Source organism: Andrographis paniculata, unplaced genomic scaffold (assembly GCF_009805555.1).
Source record: "Andrographis paniculata isolate CXL003 unplaced genomic scaffold, ASM980555v1 Contig35END, whole genome shotgun sequence".
Classification (NCBI taxonomy): Eukaryota; Viridiplantae; Streptophyta; class Magnoliopsida; order Lamiales; family Acanthaceae; genus Andrographis; species Andrographis paniculata.
In genome coordinates, this window is record NW_026137568.1 from 416056 (window position 1) to 436766 (window position 20711).

The 20711-nt window shown below is 27.9% G+C and overlaps 3 protein-coding genes across 3 annotated transcripts; 1 reads left to right on the forward strand and 2 right to left on the reverse strand.

Annotated features, from left to right (window-relative positions):
- Positions 1-1549: 1549 nt before the first annotated feature.
- Positions 1550-7835, forward strand: LOC127249414 (anaphase-promoting complex subunit 7). The gene is made up of 18 exons (XM_051272190.1): positions 1550-1720; positions 1822-1890; positions 1978-2028; positions 2618-2764; positions 2864-2926; positions 3161-3276; positions 3777-3861; positions 4480-4539; positions 4686-4731; positions 5112-5185; positions 5588-5638; positions 5719-5919; positions 6008-6052; positions 6204-6297; positions 6585-6730; positions 6822-7051; positions 7427-7487; positions 7600-7835. The coding sequence occupies exons 1-18, from the start codon at positions 1652-1654 to the stop codon at positions 7690-7692; spliced, it is 1701 nt and encodes a 566-aa protein (XP_051128147.1). The 5' UTR covers positions 1550-1651; the 3' UTR covers positions 7693-7835.
- A 620-nt stretch (positions 7836-8455) lies between these two features.
- LOC127249268 (monothiol glutaredoxin-S5-like) lies at positions 8456-9160 on the reverse strand. The gene has a single exon (XM_051272001.1). It carries the CDS (start codon positions 9039-9041, stop codon positions 8733-8735), a length of 309 nt encoding a protein of 102 aa, XP_051127958.1. The 5' UTR covers positions 9042-9160; the 3' UTR covers positions 8456-8732.
- Positions 9161-15179: 6019 nt separating this feature from the next.
- LOC127249232 (monothiol glutaredoxin-S4-like) lies at positions 15180-15838 on the reverse strand. The gene has a single exon (XM_051271946.1). It carries the CDS (start codon positions 15718-15720, stop codon positions 15412-15414), a length of 309 nt encoding a protein of 102 aa, XP_051127903.1. The 5' UTR covers positions 15721-15838; the 3' UTR covers positions 15180-15411.
- Between the last annotated feature and the right edge of the window lie 4873 nt (positions 15839-20711).

The following is a 20711-nucleotide window of genomic DNA, read 5'->3' on the forward strand; positions in this document are numbered from 1 at the left end:
ATTCAATTTTTTTCCTAAAAACATCAAATCAAACATCTATTTTTTTTTATATTATACTAAAAATCAATTTTACATTCAAAACATCACATCAACACCTATTTATATCACATCATGCAACTATTCAAATTCAAAATTTTTACTATTCAAATCTCAATTCAAAATCCAAACCTCGAAACAAACACACCCTTAATATAAATTTACATGACAGATGGAATATATAACATTTAAAAATAAAAAGAAAATATTTTAATAAATATTTTATAATTCTTAATAATAATAATAATAAAACCTAAAAAATACAAGTAAAATAATAAATATTTTTTATGAAAAAAAATAAAATATCTTTAATTATCGATTAATACAAATTTATCAAACACTTTTATATTTAGTTAATCAAAGCTAGTGAATAGAACAATATTTAATTTGATATTTTGAGGTGAAAAATATTTGAATCATTAGAATCAATACAAAAATTCATAAGTGAACAAAAATTGATTATATTTATTACTTTTTTTAAAAAATTGATTGTCCTAAAAAAAAAATAATTAAATATCTTTTTAATTTTTATGAAATTTTAATTTTAATTTTTAAAAAATTATTTATAAATATATTTAAATCTCATTAACTAATTAAGCGCACTTTATCTATTATAATTTAAAATTATTTTAATCTTTATTTTTTCATATTTAATTTAAAAATAATAAATTATATGTTTTAAATTATTACAATTTATATAGATTAATATTTAAAATATTACAAATTAAAATATATTTATATTTTCTCCATCTGATATTAAGAATTATATTTTATATTGATATAATTTCTTTTACAAATATCTTTATATTAATATTAATATTATAAGATACAGACAAAAGTAAAGGTGATTCTTAAAAAAATATTATAAAATAATAAAAAAATTATTTATATATATTATTCACAGTAGAAATATATAAAAATAAATAAATTATTGTGGATTCTATACATTAAAAATAATGGCTTGAAAGTGATTTAAGGTGATAAAAAATGATTTGAATATTAAAATAAATATAGATAGATGAGAGATAAAAAAATAAAATTACAATATTTGTTTTCGGCACAGTAATTTAAGTAGATACTATTAAAATAAGATAATTTAAAAATTATGTGATATGATAAGAAAAAAATATATATTTATTTAAATATGTGATGAGATTAAATGTAAAATAAAAATGAAATATATTTAATTATTTGATATTTTAAAAATATGTTTGAATCATATAAAAAAATAAATAGAAATATTGTGTTTGAGAGAATAGTAGATAATTAAAAAGTATATTAATAAAAATAATTATTATATATTAAAAATAATTATAGATTAAAATTAATATAATAATAATTTAATTAAAATTTTAAAAATTATAAAATTTAAAATGAATTTAAAGTAGAAAATCAAATTTAAAAAAGGAATTGACAAGTGGGACGGACGTGGAGGGAGTAGAAATAATAACTGTACAAATGTGGTACCATTTCGGGTTACAAATAAAATTTCCAAAATATTGGGGGTCTGCGCGCAAATAGAATCACCGGCACATTTTTGAAAAAGAGGAGTGCTCAACGAACGCCATTCTCCAAATTGCCTCTGCAAACACACTGCAACAGTATTCCGACTGCTATGGATGTTCCTAAGGACCAACTCTCCATTCTTTTGGATCATGGCCTCTACTCGTCTGCTCAAATGCTGGTTCACTTTCATTGACACTTAAATTGATCTATTGATTAACCTGATTTTTTGGTGGTGTTTTTTCCTTGATTATTGATTGATTTGTTATCGTTTGCCACTAGGGTTGCTTTGCTGTTTCTTCAACATCGTTGGTTCCCGAAACTAGTCCCAATCTAAGAGCCGAAAGCTTGGTTGGTATTCATTTCGTCTGTGTTTTTGGGTGAATTCACTTGAATTTCTCTCGCGGTACTTGATTGGTAATCATTTCCCGGTGGCAGGCGCTGTTTGGAGACTCACTATTTCGGGAAAAAGAGTACCGAAGGGCTATTGTAAGATTGGGAGTACTTAATTCAATTATAATGTTGTATGTGTGATAGAAGTTGAGTTTTACATGTTCTAAATGCTCCACCGTGTGTATTTTCTTTCTTTCTTTTTGGTAATAATATAATTATAATCTTCACATGCCGAGACAGGATTTGATTTTGTAAAAATGCCATTCCAAGCTGTTTGTAGTTTGTAATTAGAAAAGCATGTTTGAATTATAAGAATACATCTTTCTTGAAAAGTGTACAAATTTGGTTAGATGCATTGAGTACCAATTTACACATTTCAAGTAACTCGTGAACAACTGTAGTGCAGGAAGCTGGATTTCGGACGGCTAATGCCGATATTGAATTTTGTATGCTTACAGTAGAATTCAGACAATTTGCATTAACCCCAGTAATTGCTTGAGTAGCATATATCCTATGATGCCAGAATACTTGCATATGAATTCAAGTGCACACCTTTTTGTTTGTGTTTGCTCCTCTATTGCTAATACATTTTGGTTCATTTTATTGGAAATCAGTAATACGTATATATTGTTTGTATTGTGTTTAACAACTGTTCATTTTATTTGCTAACACATCTTTTGGACAGCAAATATACAAGCAAGCCTTGCATTGCATTAGAATACTACCAAAACAAAATGTGGCAACACCCCCAACAACCAGGAGCTCATTAACCACATTAAATAGGTCATCTTCTCCAAATGCTTTGAACTCATCAGCAGTAAATGACAACGAGGTAATACAACTCTTTTGTTTGTGTGTGATATACACGTATTTATATATTTATGGATTCACATGTGAAATACTGTCATTTTTTTGTCCAATCCTCATACAGGTGAAGTTCAAAATTGCAACATGTTACAGCATACTTGGGGAGAAGAGAGCTGCTCTGGCCGAGGTTTGTACTTATGTCTTATAGGCTTTATTTTTTTCCTTGTTGGTGATAGAAATGAGGTTATTCTGACACTATTCATATTCAAATTTTGAGTAGTAATATTGGCCTTTATTGTATTTATGTTGTGAGTGTTCTGTGATAACTACCTTTGAATGGCCTTTAGTGAACTTTGAATATATTCAAATTCTAGTTGCCCATAAAACTGAGGCTTTGGCGTCATGTATGCTCATTTAACAGATGGAGGGAATTCCAACCAAATCAAGGAATCTAGAGATGAATATGCTGATGGGAAAGCTTTATCAGAATTCTAGGCATACTCGATATGCAGCTAATTGTTTTAAAGAGTGTTTGAGGTATGGCCTTCAAATTGAAATGACGACGATGATTTTGACATTTCGTATCATCTATGAAAACCCTTCTATGCATGTGTACTTTTGCTTTCTGCTTGTGGAGGTTGGTATGACACAGGTTTAAAAGAGGGTTCTAATTATGGGTCATAGTTTGCTCTATCCTAGTGCTTTCCTTGATAGTTTTTGCTTTCTTGGAAGGCCCGTAGCAATGAGCCTGCATTTCTAAACAAAAAAATAAAAATAAATAAAAATTCATATTATTCCTTGCAAGCAAATGATGCTTTTGGTTTTCATTTATTTTCCGGGTCATTTTCCTAAGTTTCTTTTAAGCTAGATTTCAAAACTCATGAATAGTTGGATAGTTTTGATTTTGCACAAGTTTCCCTCCGAAAGAATGCTATGAATTTCTCATGCTAAGCATGCGGGCATGCCTGTGCTATGTTCCCACCTCATGATAATAGTAGGATGAGATTAAGATAATGGCATATTTTTTTAATTGACAGGATCTGTCCGTACGCAATTGAGGCTATTATAGCATTGGCTGACTTGGGTGTTTCTTCCAAGGATATTATGTCCTTGTATTCTCAGGTAAGTTTGATCAAGTTACCTCTGTCTCAAATTTCAAAATTGTTAATGCCTTTTTTTTTCTTCCTTCCAGAAGGTTCATAGTTTCCTGTTTAAGTAGGGATGCTCATGCCTACTGAACTTTCCTGCTACAAGCAAAACTATTTCATTGTTTGGCACCACTTTTAAGGCTATATGCGTATGTTATTTACTTGAACAATGCTGGCAAACCAAACAATGTCATTGTGATTTATTGTGCTAAGAGAATTAAAGCTTGTCAATGACCTATGCTCTAATGGAAGTATAAAAGATTACTTTTCTTCTACAGTAACACACCTTTTTACCCCAAAACATTACATCAAACATCTATTTTTTAATTCAAATATTATGTTTAAATTTATTTTATGTTCAAAACATCACATCAAACAACTATGCTAACTTCAAATTTTTACAATTTCCAAAACAATTTAAAACACCAAAACACAACCAAATAAAGCTATTCTCTTATTTCTATTCCACTTCTAAGATAGACCTATTTCAAAAGTTACACTTTTCAGTGACATGAAATATGGAGAACTTCTTAACATTCATAATTCCAACAGTCTGAGCAATCTCTCACAATTCCCTTGCTGGCGATTTCAGACCCCAAGCAAAGGTGGAAGAGCTCAAATTGAACATTTTGATTCAAGTCGCTGGTTGCAGGTAAGTTATAATGGTTATCCCTGCCAATTACATAGCCATCCTTTCGTGATACTGTAGGTTTAATTCTAATGAATGAGTAGTCCTCGTACATGGTTATGAATAAACTGTTCTGTGATGTTTTCCTACCAACTCTTCGTTTAATGCAGCATTACATCGAAGCTCAGTGTTGCATTGCTTCAAATGATTACAAAGGTCAGATACAGTCGAATACACTTTTCTTTTGGCAGTTAGACTTTTCTGGTCTGCTTTAAGTTTCTTGAGCATTTGTGCACAGATGTTCCACCTATTGTGTTGTAGACGGAGCTCTGTTGTGGAGCCAAATGGGTGGTTCCCCAGAACATACTAAATACTAAGATTCTGCCTATATATGCATGGGTATTTATAAGAAATTTTATGTTTGGTATTCCATTAAAAATACTGAATCTGTATTATATGTTACTCTTTACAGGTTTTAGAGTGTAAATGTATTTATTATCATGTCTTCTTGCGTTATAAGTGCATCTCATGGGAGCCCTGCATATCTATCCTGCTACTTGCAGTTCTATGTGTAATTGTTTTCTCTCGGTTAGCAGGTGGACTGGAAATATTCTCAGAACTTCTACAACGATTTCCAGATAATGTTCACATATTACTCGAAATGGCTAAGGTATTTTAACAGTTGCCTTAAGATGAGTCTTATAATGTCAAGCATGTGTGGTTTGTATGGTTTTATATTTGCATATTTCTGTCATTTAAGACGGATTCTAGAATCAACATGCTATTGAATTGCGTGGGACTTACAAATTTGATGTCATATGGTGTTTCTGATTTCAGAGTACTCATAGCTGATTATGATAAATAAAATCTCCTGGAAGCTTCACATCTTTTTGTACTTATCTAGATAAAAAAAAAAATGCTGCTGGGCATATGTTTTCTGTGATTAAGTAATGCCAAATTCAAAGTTTGTTCTGCATTGCATGCCAATTGCCTAAAGAAATTTCTCACTGCAACAGCCATAAATTTTACATCAGCGCTGACAGATTTCTCTATGATGTTAATTGTTTATAAGGTTAATGCCATAATTGGGAAAAATGACGAAGCCATTCAGGATTTTGAAAAGGTAACTTTCCACAGTTAAATATATGACCAGTTGTTGGTTTTGACATAAATTGTAAATATAGGGAATGTTTGATTCTACAGGTCCGGTCAATTGATCCATATGTTGTTACCTACATGGATGAGTATGCAATGCTTCTGAGGCTCAAATCCGATAATTCCAAGCTAAATAAGTTAGTGCATGATCTCTTGGATATTGATCACTCGAAACCTGAAGTTTTTGTCGCTCTATCTGTTCTTTGGGAGAAGAAAGATGAAAGAGCAGCTTTATCTTATGCTGAGAAGGTTAATTTTTCTTTTTATCATTTATTTTTTTGGTTGAATATTCTCTGGCGCCAATGTTACATTATCACCACCCATGACCTTTTATCAGAGCATTCACATGGATGAGAGGCATGTGGCCGGTTATATAATGAAGGTACGTCAAGCCATTTCTAGCACGAATGATTCTATTTGGTAGAAATTTTTTTTCCGAAAGCTCAAGAATGTCATCATGTGTAGTTTGATATTTCTTATATTCTAGTTTACTGTTTACAGTTTTTTAACTTCATATTTCTCATGATATCTAGGGGACTCTTTTGTTGTCAATGAATCGGCCAGAGTCAGCCATACATGCCTTTAGGGGAGCTCAAGAATTAAGGTCTGATCTTCGATCATACCAAGGTATGCCGGAAAGAAATCCTGTTTTTTTAGCGTAGTTACTAGGGATTGTTTGGTTTGGGTTTGAAATTGAGATTTTTATTTAAGTTTTGGTTTAAATAGTATTTTGATGTGATTAAGAGAAGAAATAGTATATTCTTATTGGAGTTGTATAAATTGAATAGTATAATTTTGGGTTTGAAATGCAAAAACAAACACAATCTAATCTACTACCTAAATGTGCTGTTTCAAATGAATTTCAAGAAATGAGAGAGAGCATAATGTGACTTGAATGTATAAAAGTATTTCAGGTTTGGTTCGTTCTTGTTTGCTCCTTTCGAAAATGAAAGATGCTTTATACGCTGCAAGAGAAGCCATGAGGGCAATGCCTCAATCCGCAAAGGCTCTAAAACTTGTCGGTGATGTCCATGCTAGTAGCTCCAATGGCAGAGATAAAGTATGCACGATTTTATAGATTTGATACTGAAAATTTCTTGTCATGGACTAAAAATTAGAGAATAATTGTTAAATGTAAACATTTTGTACAGGCAAAAAAATTCTATGAATCAGCCCTGAGGCTGGAGCCTGGTTTTCTTGGAGCTGCACTAGCCTTAGCTGAACTCCATGTTGCAGAAGGTCGAAATGGAGATGCAGTCTCCCTCCTCGAGCGATATCTGAAAGATTGGGCTGACGATTCATTGCACGTCAAGCTTGCTCAAGTGTTTGCTGCTACAAACATGTTGCAAGATTCCCTTTCACATTATCAGGCAGCATTGAGGTAATATATGTTTTTATTCTCTTAACATTTGCATGATTTTTTCTTTTTTCTTTTTTGAATGTGTATGAACATTAAGGCTTTGTTTAGATAAAGAGTTTTGAGAAAATTTAGAAATAGTAAAATGTTATATTTGATATTAACTTTTTTTTTAAAAAGTTACTATAGGATGAATAGTGTTAAAAGTTCTAAAATTGTCTTTGTAAATAAGACTCCATATATAGAGCCTAAGGCTTCGTTTAGAGAAATTTTTGGAATTTTAAAAACATTTGTAAAGATTTGATGTAATGAATTTGATGAATAGTGCCATAATTTCAAAAAATGTCTTAATAAACAGAGCCCAATCGAACAATAACTGTAATGACCTCTGCATTTCAGGATAAACCCTCAAAACGAAGCTGCAAAAAAAGGGCTCGAGCGCTTGGACAAGCAGATGAAGGTTTGTATAATATGTACCTAATGTTTTTTTCCATAAATGCAGTATCGTCTAGTGTTGAGGTTTGGGTTCCATACGGTATCTTTTTGTTATAACAGTCGGGATTTGAATACAGGGAGTCGATCCGGATGCCCCGGAGGACGACGACGACGATGATGATAATGAGGTTGATGATGCTGATGGAGATCAGGAGGGTGAGCTATTGTGATCCTTTTGTGCATAAAATGTATAACTCACTATTATTACAATTCTTTTGGTCTGGATTTTATACATCATTTGTATTTGCAGCTGCTTTTTTGGTTTGTTCTTTCATCACATTTTACTTAATTTTCGAGAAAACATTTTTACTTATATTTTTTAGTAAAAATATTTTACAAATATTAAAAATTACTTCGAGCACACCCTTTTATCTCTGGAGGTTTTTTAATAATAATAATAAAGAGGAATTTATAATCTAAAAAATAAAATTAACAGCAAATTCATGCATGAAGAATGTATCGTTTTGGGTACAGTAACATTCTGTTCTAAATTACCACAGATTTTGTCAGGTTTACTATTATGGTTTTAGAAGTGGCATAATTAATATATAAATAAAAATAATTATAATGTAATGCTTTTTCAAAAAAATAAATAAAATAAAAAATGTATGACATATTAAAACGATAATATGAGTCCGAGATGTAGACTAAAGGAATATTAAATACAGTAATATTCTTGATCGTACTCTATAATTAGTCAAATGAAGATTTTCTTTCTACTGTCTTAGAATAATCTTTATGGAACAAAATCATCAAATCAAATCAAATCAAATCATACCCTAGCGTTAGAGGTGGTACAATTGTCCTTTCAATTCACTTCTTATTTTTTAAAAAAAAACAAAAAATTCTTGCATTTTATTCGATATATATATATATATAACATACACGTTTATTTAAAGCTTGAGACCCAATATATTTCATGAATATAGGATATTTATATATAATTCCAACTTTATTACCATAAAAAAAACGTATACAAACTGACAATGCTAGAAAAACCTAGCTCTCATTGTCTCTCCATACATACATATATATATATATATATATATGCAAATGAGATATTCGACCTCATTCCATATATATATATACATATTCTGACAGCTCATCATAATATTCCGAACCTCTCTAAAACACATTACAATGTCCACTAAATTATGCAAGAAAATTTGTATCTTATTCATAATGTGCGTTGAAAAAAAAAATATTTAATTTAGAGCCAGAGCGCGCCGGCTCTCTTGAGCATAGGCTTAAGTGTTCTCTTGAGATGAAGGCTCATGATCTCATTGGCCCCGCCGACGAACTCGCCGCCGATAAAGACGGCGGGGGAGGCGGGGTTGCAGCCGAGGGCGGAGATGGCGTCCTCGATGTCCCGGCCCATGGGGATATCGTCGAGCTCGTATACGGTGGGGTTGACGCCAAAATCGGTGATTAGGGACTTGATCGTGTGGCTCATGCAACACGTGGTTTTGCTAAATATCACCACGGGCTTTTCCGACACCATTTTCGATATAATCTCCATTCTGTTTGTATATATGATCTTGTGATACTTTACTATGAAAGTAGTTAAAAAGAAAATGTAAGAAGTTAAAGGATTGGTGATGATGACGATGATGATGATGGAATAAGAAGTTAGGGTTTTTGTGGGTTGTGGTAAGTTGGGAGAGTTATGGGGTTTTTATAGGGAAGAAAAACTATGGGATTAAGGATTTTTTATTTTTATTTTTTTTATATTTTTTTTATTTTATTATTGGAATTGACTGATGTGTGGAAATGAAAGGAAATGAAAAAGGAGGTATCAATTCTTGGAAGATCCGGGGACTAGCGGGACCAGAGGAATGGTCGTTAGAAGTGTGTATGTATCGGGAGTTTAGCTCCCGGTGTTTCTGAGATTAAAAGGAGGGCAAACGGTGACGAATCTTGGCATACGGAGAATTGAGGACACGTGTCATCCGTACGAGCGGTTTCGGGAACATTTATGATCTTTCCATGCACTGGAATATATCTTTTTATATATTTTATATAATCTTATTCGTATTTAATTACATAATAAAAAATAATATTAGTAAATTGTAGATTGAAAATTAAATGGATTTAATTTCGAAAGTGGTCCCTTGTGATGAAATAGAATTGAATTTTTTTGTAGAAGCATCTGGTGAGGTGAGCTATTGAAAATAATAATAATAATAATAAAATAAAAAGAGATCGAATAGTAGAAGTTGGCAATTTTATCCAATTGGGACCTCCATATTCCATTACGTCTATCTTTATTTTTTCATTTCCAAAATATGTATATATATGAGATTCGATTTCATTTATATTTTTGTAGTTTATTTTTTTTGCACATTTAAATTGATTTAAATATTGACATATTTATATGTATATAGGGTACGTATTTAATTATTTTTTCTTTGTAACTAAGACAAAATCTTGAAAATGTGTGTTTGTTTTGTATTATATTTATATTCTGTGCATATTTAAATAGTAATTTAGTGCAGTTTTTGTAAGAGAAAAATATATTATAACAATGATCATTAGACCGCATAATAAAAAAAGTCCAGTAAGGGATGACATGGTGGTGTAGGGGTTGGATTTGTGACGGTGACACTTCAGAACTTTTTTTGGGGAATAGAATTAAAAATAAGTTTAATATATGATTTAATGAATACTCCATTAAATAGGAGTTTATTTGAAAATGTATTTTATTTGATTGGTAATATATATTGATAGTAAGTAGTTTAGAAGTGATGTTTATGAAAATAATACTAGCTATATTTTTATAAAAAAAAATTGTAAATAGAACAATATAAAATAATGAAATAAACTATATATGTTGTATATTATTTTAGAGCATCTTATTTCAAAGCTCAAACCGAACTTGACTCATTTGATGTTTTTTCGCCAAATAAAATTTAAACTTTTGCATATCATCTTTTAAAAATTACATTTATAGATCAAATTATATTGGATGGTAAAAAGAATAACTTCTAATGATAATTGGTGAAAGTTTTTTGATATGTAAAGATTATTTTACTAATATGATGGATAAAATTGATGTAAATAAGTAAAAAATACAATAATTAGTACTTACTCCGTCATCCAAATTTATTTTCACTTTCCTCTTTTAGTTGTCATTCAAATTTATTTTCGTTTCTTTTTTTAGTAACAAAATACGACTTTTTCTACCTTTTTTTTTTATTCAAAAAAGTAAAAGTTTTTATTTTTATCTATTTTTTTTAAAAACTTATGTCCGGTCAAATGAGCACTTAATTGGATGACAGATGGAGTATTTATAATGTCCAGTACATACTAAAAAAAATATTGTATTCTAATAATAAAAAATAACAAAATAAAAAAATAAATACATTGACAGCAGGGAAAGAAATTATTCCAAACTCGTAGTGAATTAAATTTGAAGTAGCTTAAATTGGATGGAAAGTACGGACATAAACAAAGGTAGCCCTAAAATGCCCCAAAGGGCGTTTGCCAGCTTCCTTCCCAAAGGAATATATATATATATATACATACATACATATACAAATACGAAGATATACGTATATATTGTACACATACGTGTGTACACCGACATCCACGTGTAAGTGTGTGGATGAAATTAAAGAAAAAAAAAATGGAAAAAAAGATGCCATTGATGATACATACATAATTACATATATATCTATATATATATACATACACATGCCTAAGAAAAAAAAAAAAAAACTTGTACTATATCGTGTTACGGAATGTCAACTTATTACACAATCTTTCCCACGTACTTAGTTGTATTCATATATTTTCACGAATATGACAATCCTACTTGTCTCTCTCTCTCTCTCTCTCTCTCTCTCTCTCTCTCTCTCTCTCTCTCTCTATATATATATATAAATGCATCTATTTTTAATTGTACTTTTTATTTAATATTCTTTCTGACTCAGTTAATTTGTTTTGTCTTTTTATTTTTGTTTGTTCTGAATAATTTGTCATTTTTTTTTGAAATATAATTATACACTTTGATCACATTTTAAAATTCACAATTTATAATTTTTTTATTTCAATTAAATTATTAGTCATCTTAATCTTAATATATAATTATTTTTATTAAATCATAATTATTTTCAGTAATATATTTTTTAATTACTTACTAATTACACAGTACCTAAAACTCAGTGGCTTAGTAATATTTTTGATGAAAATGAACATATGTGGCTGTGTGCTTAGTGTTTTAAAATTAACAAGGTTTTTGTTGTTAGTTATTGAGATGAATTTGTAAAAGTTTTTTGAAAAATTATAATTTTGTTTGAGTGAATTAATTTATTATTTATTAAATATTTTATGAGAGAAAAATAATATACTTCCTCCGTCTCATTGCAAGGTTATCATTTTCTATTTTCGTCTGTCAATTATCATTTCCTAATTTAATAATTGTACTACCTATTTAACATAATAAATACCCTTTCAACTTACATTATATTACACAAATGCCATTATTTTTAGATTATACCATACTAACAGGGGTATTTTTGTCTTTTACTACAATCTAATATAATACTAATATTCAAAATTCTACGTGCAAAAAGCAAACGTCACCCTTCCAACGGGACGGAGGAAGTATTATTATCATAATTTTATTTTTATTTTTTAAAAAAAGTTGTATAAAAATAAAGAAACACGGGGTTAAGAATTTTTGTGCATTGTGGAAATGGACAGAAATTGGGAATTCTCTGAAACAGACATGTCTTATTATTATTATTATTATTATTATTATTATTATTCTGCAAAAGATTATTATATCTATAGTATCTTGTTTTAAGATTACTACATATCTCTCTATATATAAATCTTTGTATTATTCGTCAATCTAATGTTTCAGACATATCAGATCATTATCAAATCTTACTTTGATTTTTTTTTTTTTTTTCATTTTATAGATATATATATCCAACCATACATCTTTGTCTTGCCCCTTTTGCTTGTTAGGTATCTAAGTCTACGTGTTTGAGGATAAATTTGTCATTTTACTTTTACAAACAACAAAAAAAAAAAACATGTTTTTATTTTTCTTATTATTGCGAGAATGTGCATATGCCCCTGTACCAAAAAAATATAGTTTTTGTATGCACAATAATTTTAGAATTTGGTCACTATTTAATTCTTTAAAAAATATCACATTATTTTATTTTATTTTATTTTTTATAACAAAATTTTATGTAAAATATTAATTTTTTATTACTTTTAAAATTTTCAAATTAAAAAAACTCTCAATTTTATTTATTTATTTATTTTGTCTAAGCAAAGCTTATGTTATATCTTATTTTTAATTCTCAAAATCTAAACCAAACATACACATCCTTATTGTTACTAGAATGTGTATATATGCTCATATACCATAAAATTAGATTTTCTTTAGCTAAATTTTGGTATTTTATAAATAGTAAGAAGTTAAATGTAATAATTGTTTAATATGATATAAATAAATAAGTAATATAATGCAAAAACAAATTAAAAAATAAATAAAAATAAAAACCATTCAAAATTAGATAATAAAAAATAAGATCAAACTCCAAAAAAAGATAACATGATACATTTGTTGTTTGAATATTTATAGTTATTTTATTTTTGATTTTATCTTTTTGTACAATATCTATAAATAAGTTGCACTCTATTATTAATGCAATTTATTACTTTTCTCCCAAAATTAACATTTGTGAAAGTGACCAACTGAATGTATATCAAAATGGATTTGATCGAATATAAGCTTCTTTATAATATATATACATCATACTTGTCTGGTCAATTTTAACTTTATATATATATATATATATATAATTTTATACGTAATTTTTTTTCCCTATCGATATTATGCCCACAGAGTTTATGCTTTTACATCTAAAATAACACAAGACAGTATACATTGCAATTTTGCATAAGTTTTCATTTACTACACATATATATTCTCTCCGTCCGGCTCTAAGCATCTCATTTATCTTTTGCGTCATTGTACTTAACATTAAAAATATCCTTATATTTGTATAATTTTTTGCAAAAATGTCATTATAATAGTAATATAAGACACTAATAGAAGTTTTTTTTACATTTTTTCTTAATTTTGTAGTACGTTTTCATATAATAATTAATATTCATAAATCAACACGTAAACAATAAACGGATCCCTTCGAGTCGGACGGAGCTAATATATATTTGATACGATTGGATTATATTATAAAGAAATAGAATATATACAATTAAAATAATATTTTTTCTGTAATTCAAATTTATATTTATTTTTCTTTTTGAATTGACATAAAAAAAGAAAATTCGTTTCTTTTCTAATAAAAAAAGTGCATTTTACTACAATAACAAGTACTACCTCCGTTCCACATACCGTGTCTGCTACACTGTAGACACAGCATTTTACGAAGGATGTAATTAGTAGATAATTAAGAATATATTAGTGAAAATAATTATTCGATAATACAAGTAATTATAAATTAAGATTAAGATAACTAATTAGTTTAATTAAAATTTTTAAAAAATAAAAATAAAAAGTTTAAAATAGAATAAAATGTGTAATCATTTTCCAAAAAAGAAAAGTGACATGGTATGTGGGACGGACAAAACGGCAATGTGAACATGGTATGAGGGACGGATAAAAACGGCAATGTGAACATAGTACGAGGGACGGAGGAAGTAACAATCATTACATATATTGTTTTTTACGAGGGATTGCGTCATATAATTTGTATATTCGAATCATATTGCATTAATGGAATCATGTTAGATATATTTTTTTAATTATTTTATCATCTCAATTATATTGTAACACGACAGATCTTGCTTAGTATTTAATTTTCGATAAGTTTCAACATGTAGGATTCGTACTTATTAAATATATATATTGTTTGTTTGTTTATGTCCTAAATAACAAAATATGTCTCATATTCATGATTCAATTTCAATTTCAATTTCATGAATAAATCATTCAACATTTCATTTACAAACATTTTTTAAATTTCGCCACTACTTAATTTTTAGCAAAAATTTAATGTCAAATATATCTTCTTTTTTTTTTTTCTCAGAAAATATTACATAATACTAACTTTTTACCATGTCATCAACAAATTATATGGTCATGGTACAATTTATTTCAGTTTTGGTCCTCATAGAGAAAATATATATGATACATTTTTGTTTCTTTAAGGTTTTGATCTGGTCTCCTATTATTTGTAATTTTATTAATTGAAATAATTATATTAATATTTCTTTTATATTTCAGATATTACAATAAATAAATAAATAAGAGTTTGTTTGGTTAGTGTTTTAGTTTGAAATATATTTTTTTTTATGAAGTATTGAGAATTGTATAAATAATATAAAAATAATATTTTATATTGAATATTTTTTTTATAAGATATTAAATACATCATATATATATATATATATCGAAAATCATATCAAAACAAAATGTGTTTAATAACAAACCCAATATTTTGTAGATTTGATTGATTCTTTTGTATGTTTTATTGATTTTTATTAGTATATGAACATATTCTAACAATAAATGGTGAAGAATATAATATAACTTTAATTTGTTACTGAATATTTTATTTTTGAAGAAACAACTCTATGAACAACCCAAGTTAATATTAAGATAATTAACATATAATATAAAACATTAATTAATTATAGTATTAATTATCAAAATAAGTACAAAATACACATCACAATATTATTATTCAACATACTATTCCTAATATAATTAGGAAAAGTGAGTCCACAAAACTCTAAATTTAAAACATTAATTACTCGATTCGATTCGATTCGACTCAAACACATTTAATTTTTTTTTTTAATATTTTTTTATTGACGTAAATCGAGATATCGGGCCGGCGCCTTCAAACCCAGATGGCGCCGGCTCTTTTGAGCATCGGTTTGAGTGATCGATTGAGGTGATGACTCATAATTTCATTAGCCCCTCCGACAAATTCCCCGCCGATGAACACCGCCGGCACCGTCGGATTGCAACCCATCCGAGCCAACACCTGCTCGATTTCCCAACCCCTCGGGATTTCGTCGAGCTCGTACACCGTTGGATTGACCCCAAAATCGCTGAAAAGTGACCGGATCGTATGGCTCATGCAGCAGCTGCTCTTGCTGAAGATCACGACCGGCTTCTCCGACGCCATTTTCGTAACCTTATCCATTTCTTGATGTAGAATTGATGTGATGAAATTACGAAAATGTGCAAGAAGAATTGAAGAAGAAGAAGAAGTTGTGAATTCTTGATGATTGATTGATGATATCTCTCGATGTTGATTGAGGTTTTTTGTTTAGCTTGAGTTGGAGGGATTTATATAGAAATTTTGAGGGGGGGGTGGACGGGTGGGGGGCTAGTGGATACAAATTATTATTTTATTATTTTTTTCAGTTTTATTAAAAAAATATTTTTTATCATAGTTAAATAATTATATACTAATATTAAAATATTTTAAATTTTTATATAAATTATAAATATATAATTAAATTATATATAATATAGAAATAATAAAACTTTCAAAATCATCTTATATATTTTTACTGATTAATAAAATATTTTTATTTTTAATCTATTATAAAATTCAAAAGAATACTTCAGATCGAGACGGAAAGAGTATGTTCATATTATATTTCGTTAAAAAAATAAAATAAATTGATTATTTTTAAAATTTATTCCAATTATTTTTTTTTAATCTATATACACCATAAATGCTACTAATAGACTCCACTTATTTTTTACACTCAACTTATTTAATTTTATTCTATTACTAATTTTATAAAAGTTCTAGTTTTATCCCTAACAAAAAAAATTCAATATTACTTTATTTTTTAATCTTCATATCCAAAAAATTTAAACACATGAATGCAACCAATGATCGGAGAGATTAAGGATGTCTGAAATATTAAATTAGTTAGATAACAATAATTAATTAACGTTTTAATTAATTAATAATTAATTTTGGTGAGGAGATTGATTGATTTGGATAGGCACTACTAATATCTAGAAAAAGTTAGCAATTGCACGATAACGAATCTCTGCATACACAAAAAAAAAAATAAAAAAAAATAAAAAAATAATTAATTTAAAAAGAAAGAATAAATTGGGACGTGTCCTTTGGTACGGATACCCACATACACTATATTTTATCGAATATATATTTATATATATTGTATTAAATATTTTATCTATTTATTTATTTTTTGTAAGATTTACTGGCAACTATTTCTTGGAATATTTAATATGATTTGTTGGGGATTAGTCAATTTTTACACCACGTGCTGCATTAATTATTGTCTACTTATTGCACATGCAAATATAATTATCCTAATGGAATTAATTAATGATAATTTATATTTTATTTATTATTAATTACTTTCTAGTTATTATGCAATTAAAAAAAAATATACATATAATTACACCACACAATTGCTATAAATTTCAAAAATATAATTAATCAATTATTAAAATGTACTTTATTAATATATATACATATTATATTAATTATATGTAGCTTTCCAGGAGGCATCTGGTGAGTTGGAGAAGGATGTTGGATTTATCCAATTGGGACCTCTTTTTTTTTTTTTTTTTTTTAAATTTTTTTTATTATACATTTTTGTGTGTGTGTGTTTTTTGTGATATTCCTTTTTATAGAATGAAACAAAAAAATTCGATTCTATAAAAGAGAGGCATGCAGAATAGTGAGGAATTTTGGTGATGAGATTGATCATGACATTGACATACATCATTTATTATTAATTATTATTATATTAATAAAAAAGAATATAATAAATATTTCAAAATTTTTAGAAATAAAATACTACAAAAGATAAGAATGAACAAAGAGGCCAATTGATCTTATACATTAGTAAATTTCAATGTAGCTAGATATAATATTATTATTATTATATAATTTTATATTAACATCTTCCTCATGTAGTTTTTGTATGTCCATATTTTGCTTTTATTCTCATAAAAATTCATATGACTTTTTTTAAAAACAAGATTTATGATAATTAGTAAGGAAGAATTACAAACATACTTAATCTTTAAAACTAAATAGAATAAAAGTAAACTAAAGATAAGAACCAAACGAGTAACAAGAAGTTACTTATTCTGTGTTGATAGAAAAATATCTTATTACTTATTTTGACATATGGTTAAAACCCTCATCCTTGCTTCTGTCGTCGTTAGATACCAATTGCAGCGATATTGACCATTTAGTTGCTGCAACAATTAGACTGCAACTTTTTTTTGTCTTGTATCTTTTTGGTTTGTGGACACACAAGAAAATATGGATGGTTTGAGGTGGTCAGCTTGGCTAATTCAGAGACACTTCATATCATTTATGTACAAAAAGGAAATTATTGTGTTTGTTTTGCATGCCTTGTATGGTTGTTGTCTTATAAGCTGTGAAGTGTGTTTTGGTTGTTTGTAGGGATTTTGAGAGTTGTGTTTAGAGGAAAAAAGAGTGTTCGATGCTCTCAACCTCAACTCATTCTCTTCTTCATCTTCTAAGTGAGTGTTTTTATCATTTTTACCTGCTGAAGAGTTCGACGGAAGAAAAAGTTATTTGAGTTTCGATCTTGAGAGATGTCCAGATTCTGAACAGCCCTGTTCTGTAGTAATTGTTGGTACAAACTTGTGACAACTTAAATCTGTGGAGGAGTTTTCCAAAGTAAACCATTGTAGAGGCATGAGTTGAAAGAGTTGTGATTTATCTTTATTCTCAGCACTGATTAGTAAAACTATACCTGGATTGGTATTCCCAGATGTAGGTTTATAACCAAACTGTGTTAACAAAGTCTTGTTTCATTTACTGTTTTTATTTCTACATGCATACGGTTGAGAGTAATGTATTATAACTATAATAACTACGCTTTGGAAGTTGTCCAATTTTAGGTGTTTAAAGGAGTTTTGATGCAACACATATTCCCCATCACAAATCACCTTGCGATCAATACCCCGGCCCGTGGCATTAGCACCCTTGTCCGAGCTTTAAACCCAAGCCATCATATCAGACAAACTTTTTGCACCTCTTTTAACTAGATTGTCTGCCGTGAAATTGTTTTTTTCTCACAACATGTTTAATCTTAAAAGCGTTTGAGTGATTCAGAATTACAATCACCTCACAGAACTCATAGTTCATTCTCCAAGGGTGAGTCGATTTACTATTTAGCCAAGACACCACTGATGAGGAATTAGATTCAATCACCGATCTTGAAAATGAGAAATATTCATTAATTTTTTTAACATTTATTTTATTTATTCAATTTTCTTATTACAAATTAAATTTTTATTCACTCAAATTTAAGAAACTAAATAAAAAAAAACACACACCAGTTGCATGAAAATTGATGTATACATACATGGCCCTCAAAATGTCCCAAAGGCCACTTTTCTATATATATAGTGATATATGTACGGCTTGAGGTAAGTAGAGAGGCCTATAGATCCATAGGTACTTTCTAAATTTGCATATATACCAAAATCAGACAAAATCTCATCCCATCACTCTAAAAAAAAGCATTTTTATTTAATTTTAAAAGCACATTTTTATTTAATTATTATTTTATTGAAAAAGCATGAGTGCATCTGAGAAAACAGACAGAAGCAAGCACACAGCATTTGATTTCAAGATTTGATGTATATATGATACTATGTCAGCTTTAGTACATAGAAATTTAAAAAAAAAAAAAAAGAAAAAAAAAAGAACCATTCTGTGGGCAGTTCTTGGCATCACATTTTGTCAAATGTTCACTGCATACTACAACTTGTTTTGTTTTTATTTTATCCACATTTGTATAACAAAAGCAAAAGTACCAAAGATTTCTAGAAAAATCAAATAAGAAAAGAATATTACGTATCATATATATATATATATATATATTCATGAGAATAGTTTTCAAAAAATATTAGAAAATAAATAAATAAATATGGCAAAACTTAGGTGTTAAGAGATATAGAATTCAGTATTCCATTACTATAACATGAAGTTTCTAGAAGAAGTCGAATCCATGGTATTGTATGGCTAACTAAACAGGGGGAAGATCTCCAGTATTCTATAATATTGTTTTAAATATTTAATTCTGATTTTTAAGTAATTCTTAATTTATTTTATTTTCAATATTGTTTTCATATATATATATATATTTTTTATTAAATGTTTATTTTTTTGTTTATGTGAAGAAATAAATATAAACTTGCTGTGGTTGATATGAAATGAATTGAATTATGAGTAACTATCATTGGGGCTACACTTTATTGGGCCTCTCATCAAAATTTAATTGGGCTTTTAGTATGAACACAAGTCGGCCCATTAATTATTGACTCTGAATCTGTGTGTCCTTTTAATTAATTGGAACAATATTTTGGATTTGGATTAAGTTCAGGTGCAGCTCCATTTAATTACTTTCTCACTCCATCAGGCAAAATATAAATATGTTCATTTGAGTTGATTACAAATTTTAATAAAATATAATATATATTGATTAATTGTATAAATTAAAAATATTTTGAAAATTATATAAATAAAATTGATGAAGTGGGGGAATTTTTTTTTATATATATTTATAAATAAGTATAATATTGAAAATACAAATTAACTATTATATAATAATTATTTACTACAAATAAAAAGTATATATTTTCATTGACAATAAAAAATTAATATATATAGATTTAACGAACAGAAGTAGTATTTTTTAGATTTGAACTTGGGAACTTTCAATTTATATATTGTTTTTAAAGCATGTTTGCTTTGTAAAATATTTTGAGGGAATTTTTTAATGTTAAATATAGAAAATTACGTGGATAATATAAAATTAATAAATATGTATACTTATTATTTTTTAAAAAATATGTTAATTTGTTTTGATAGAAAAAATACACCCTTCATGTCTTAATAAAATAATCATTTATCAAATCAATGTATTTATTTTTGTTAGTTAGTATATTTTACAATATACACCCCCTGTCCCATGAAATATGAGTGTATTATGGTAGACACAGAAATTTAGGTAAAATATAATTAGTAAGTAATTAAGAAGTGTATTAGTAAAAATAATTATTATTTAGTAAAAATAATTATAGATTAAGATTAAGATAAGTAAATAGTTTAATTAAAATTAAGAAAATTATAAAATTTAAAATTTAAAATGC

Coding starts and splice junctions, on each gene's coding strand:
- LOC127249414 (XM_051272190.1), top strand. CDS start 1,652: ATGGATGTTCCTAAGGACCAACTCTCCATTCTTTTGGATCATGGCCTC. Junction 2,765..2,863: donor CAGCAGTAAATGACAACGAG/GTAATACAACTC, acceptor ATCCTCATACAG/GTGAAGTTCAAAATTGCAAC. Junction 3,862..4,479: donor TTATGTCCTTGTATTCTCAG/GTAAGTTTGATC, acceptor TGGCGATTTCAG/ACCCCAAGCAAAGGTGGAAG.
- LOC127249268 (XM_051272001.1), bottom strand. CDS start 9,041: ATGGAGATTATATCGAAAATGGTGTCGGAAAAGCCCGTGGTGATATTT.
- LOC127249232 (XM_051271946.1), bottom strand. CDS start 15,720: ATGGATAAGGTTACGAAAATGGCGTCGGAGAAGCCGGTCGTGATCTTC.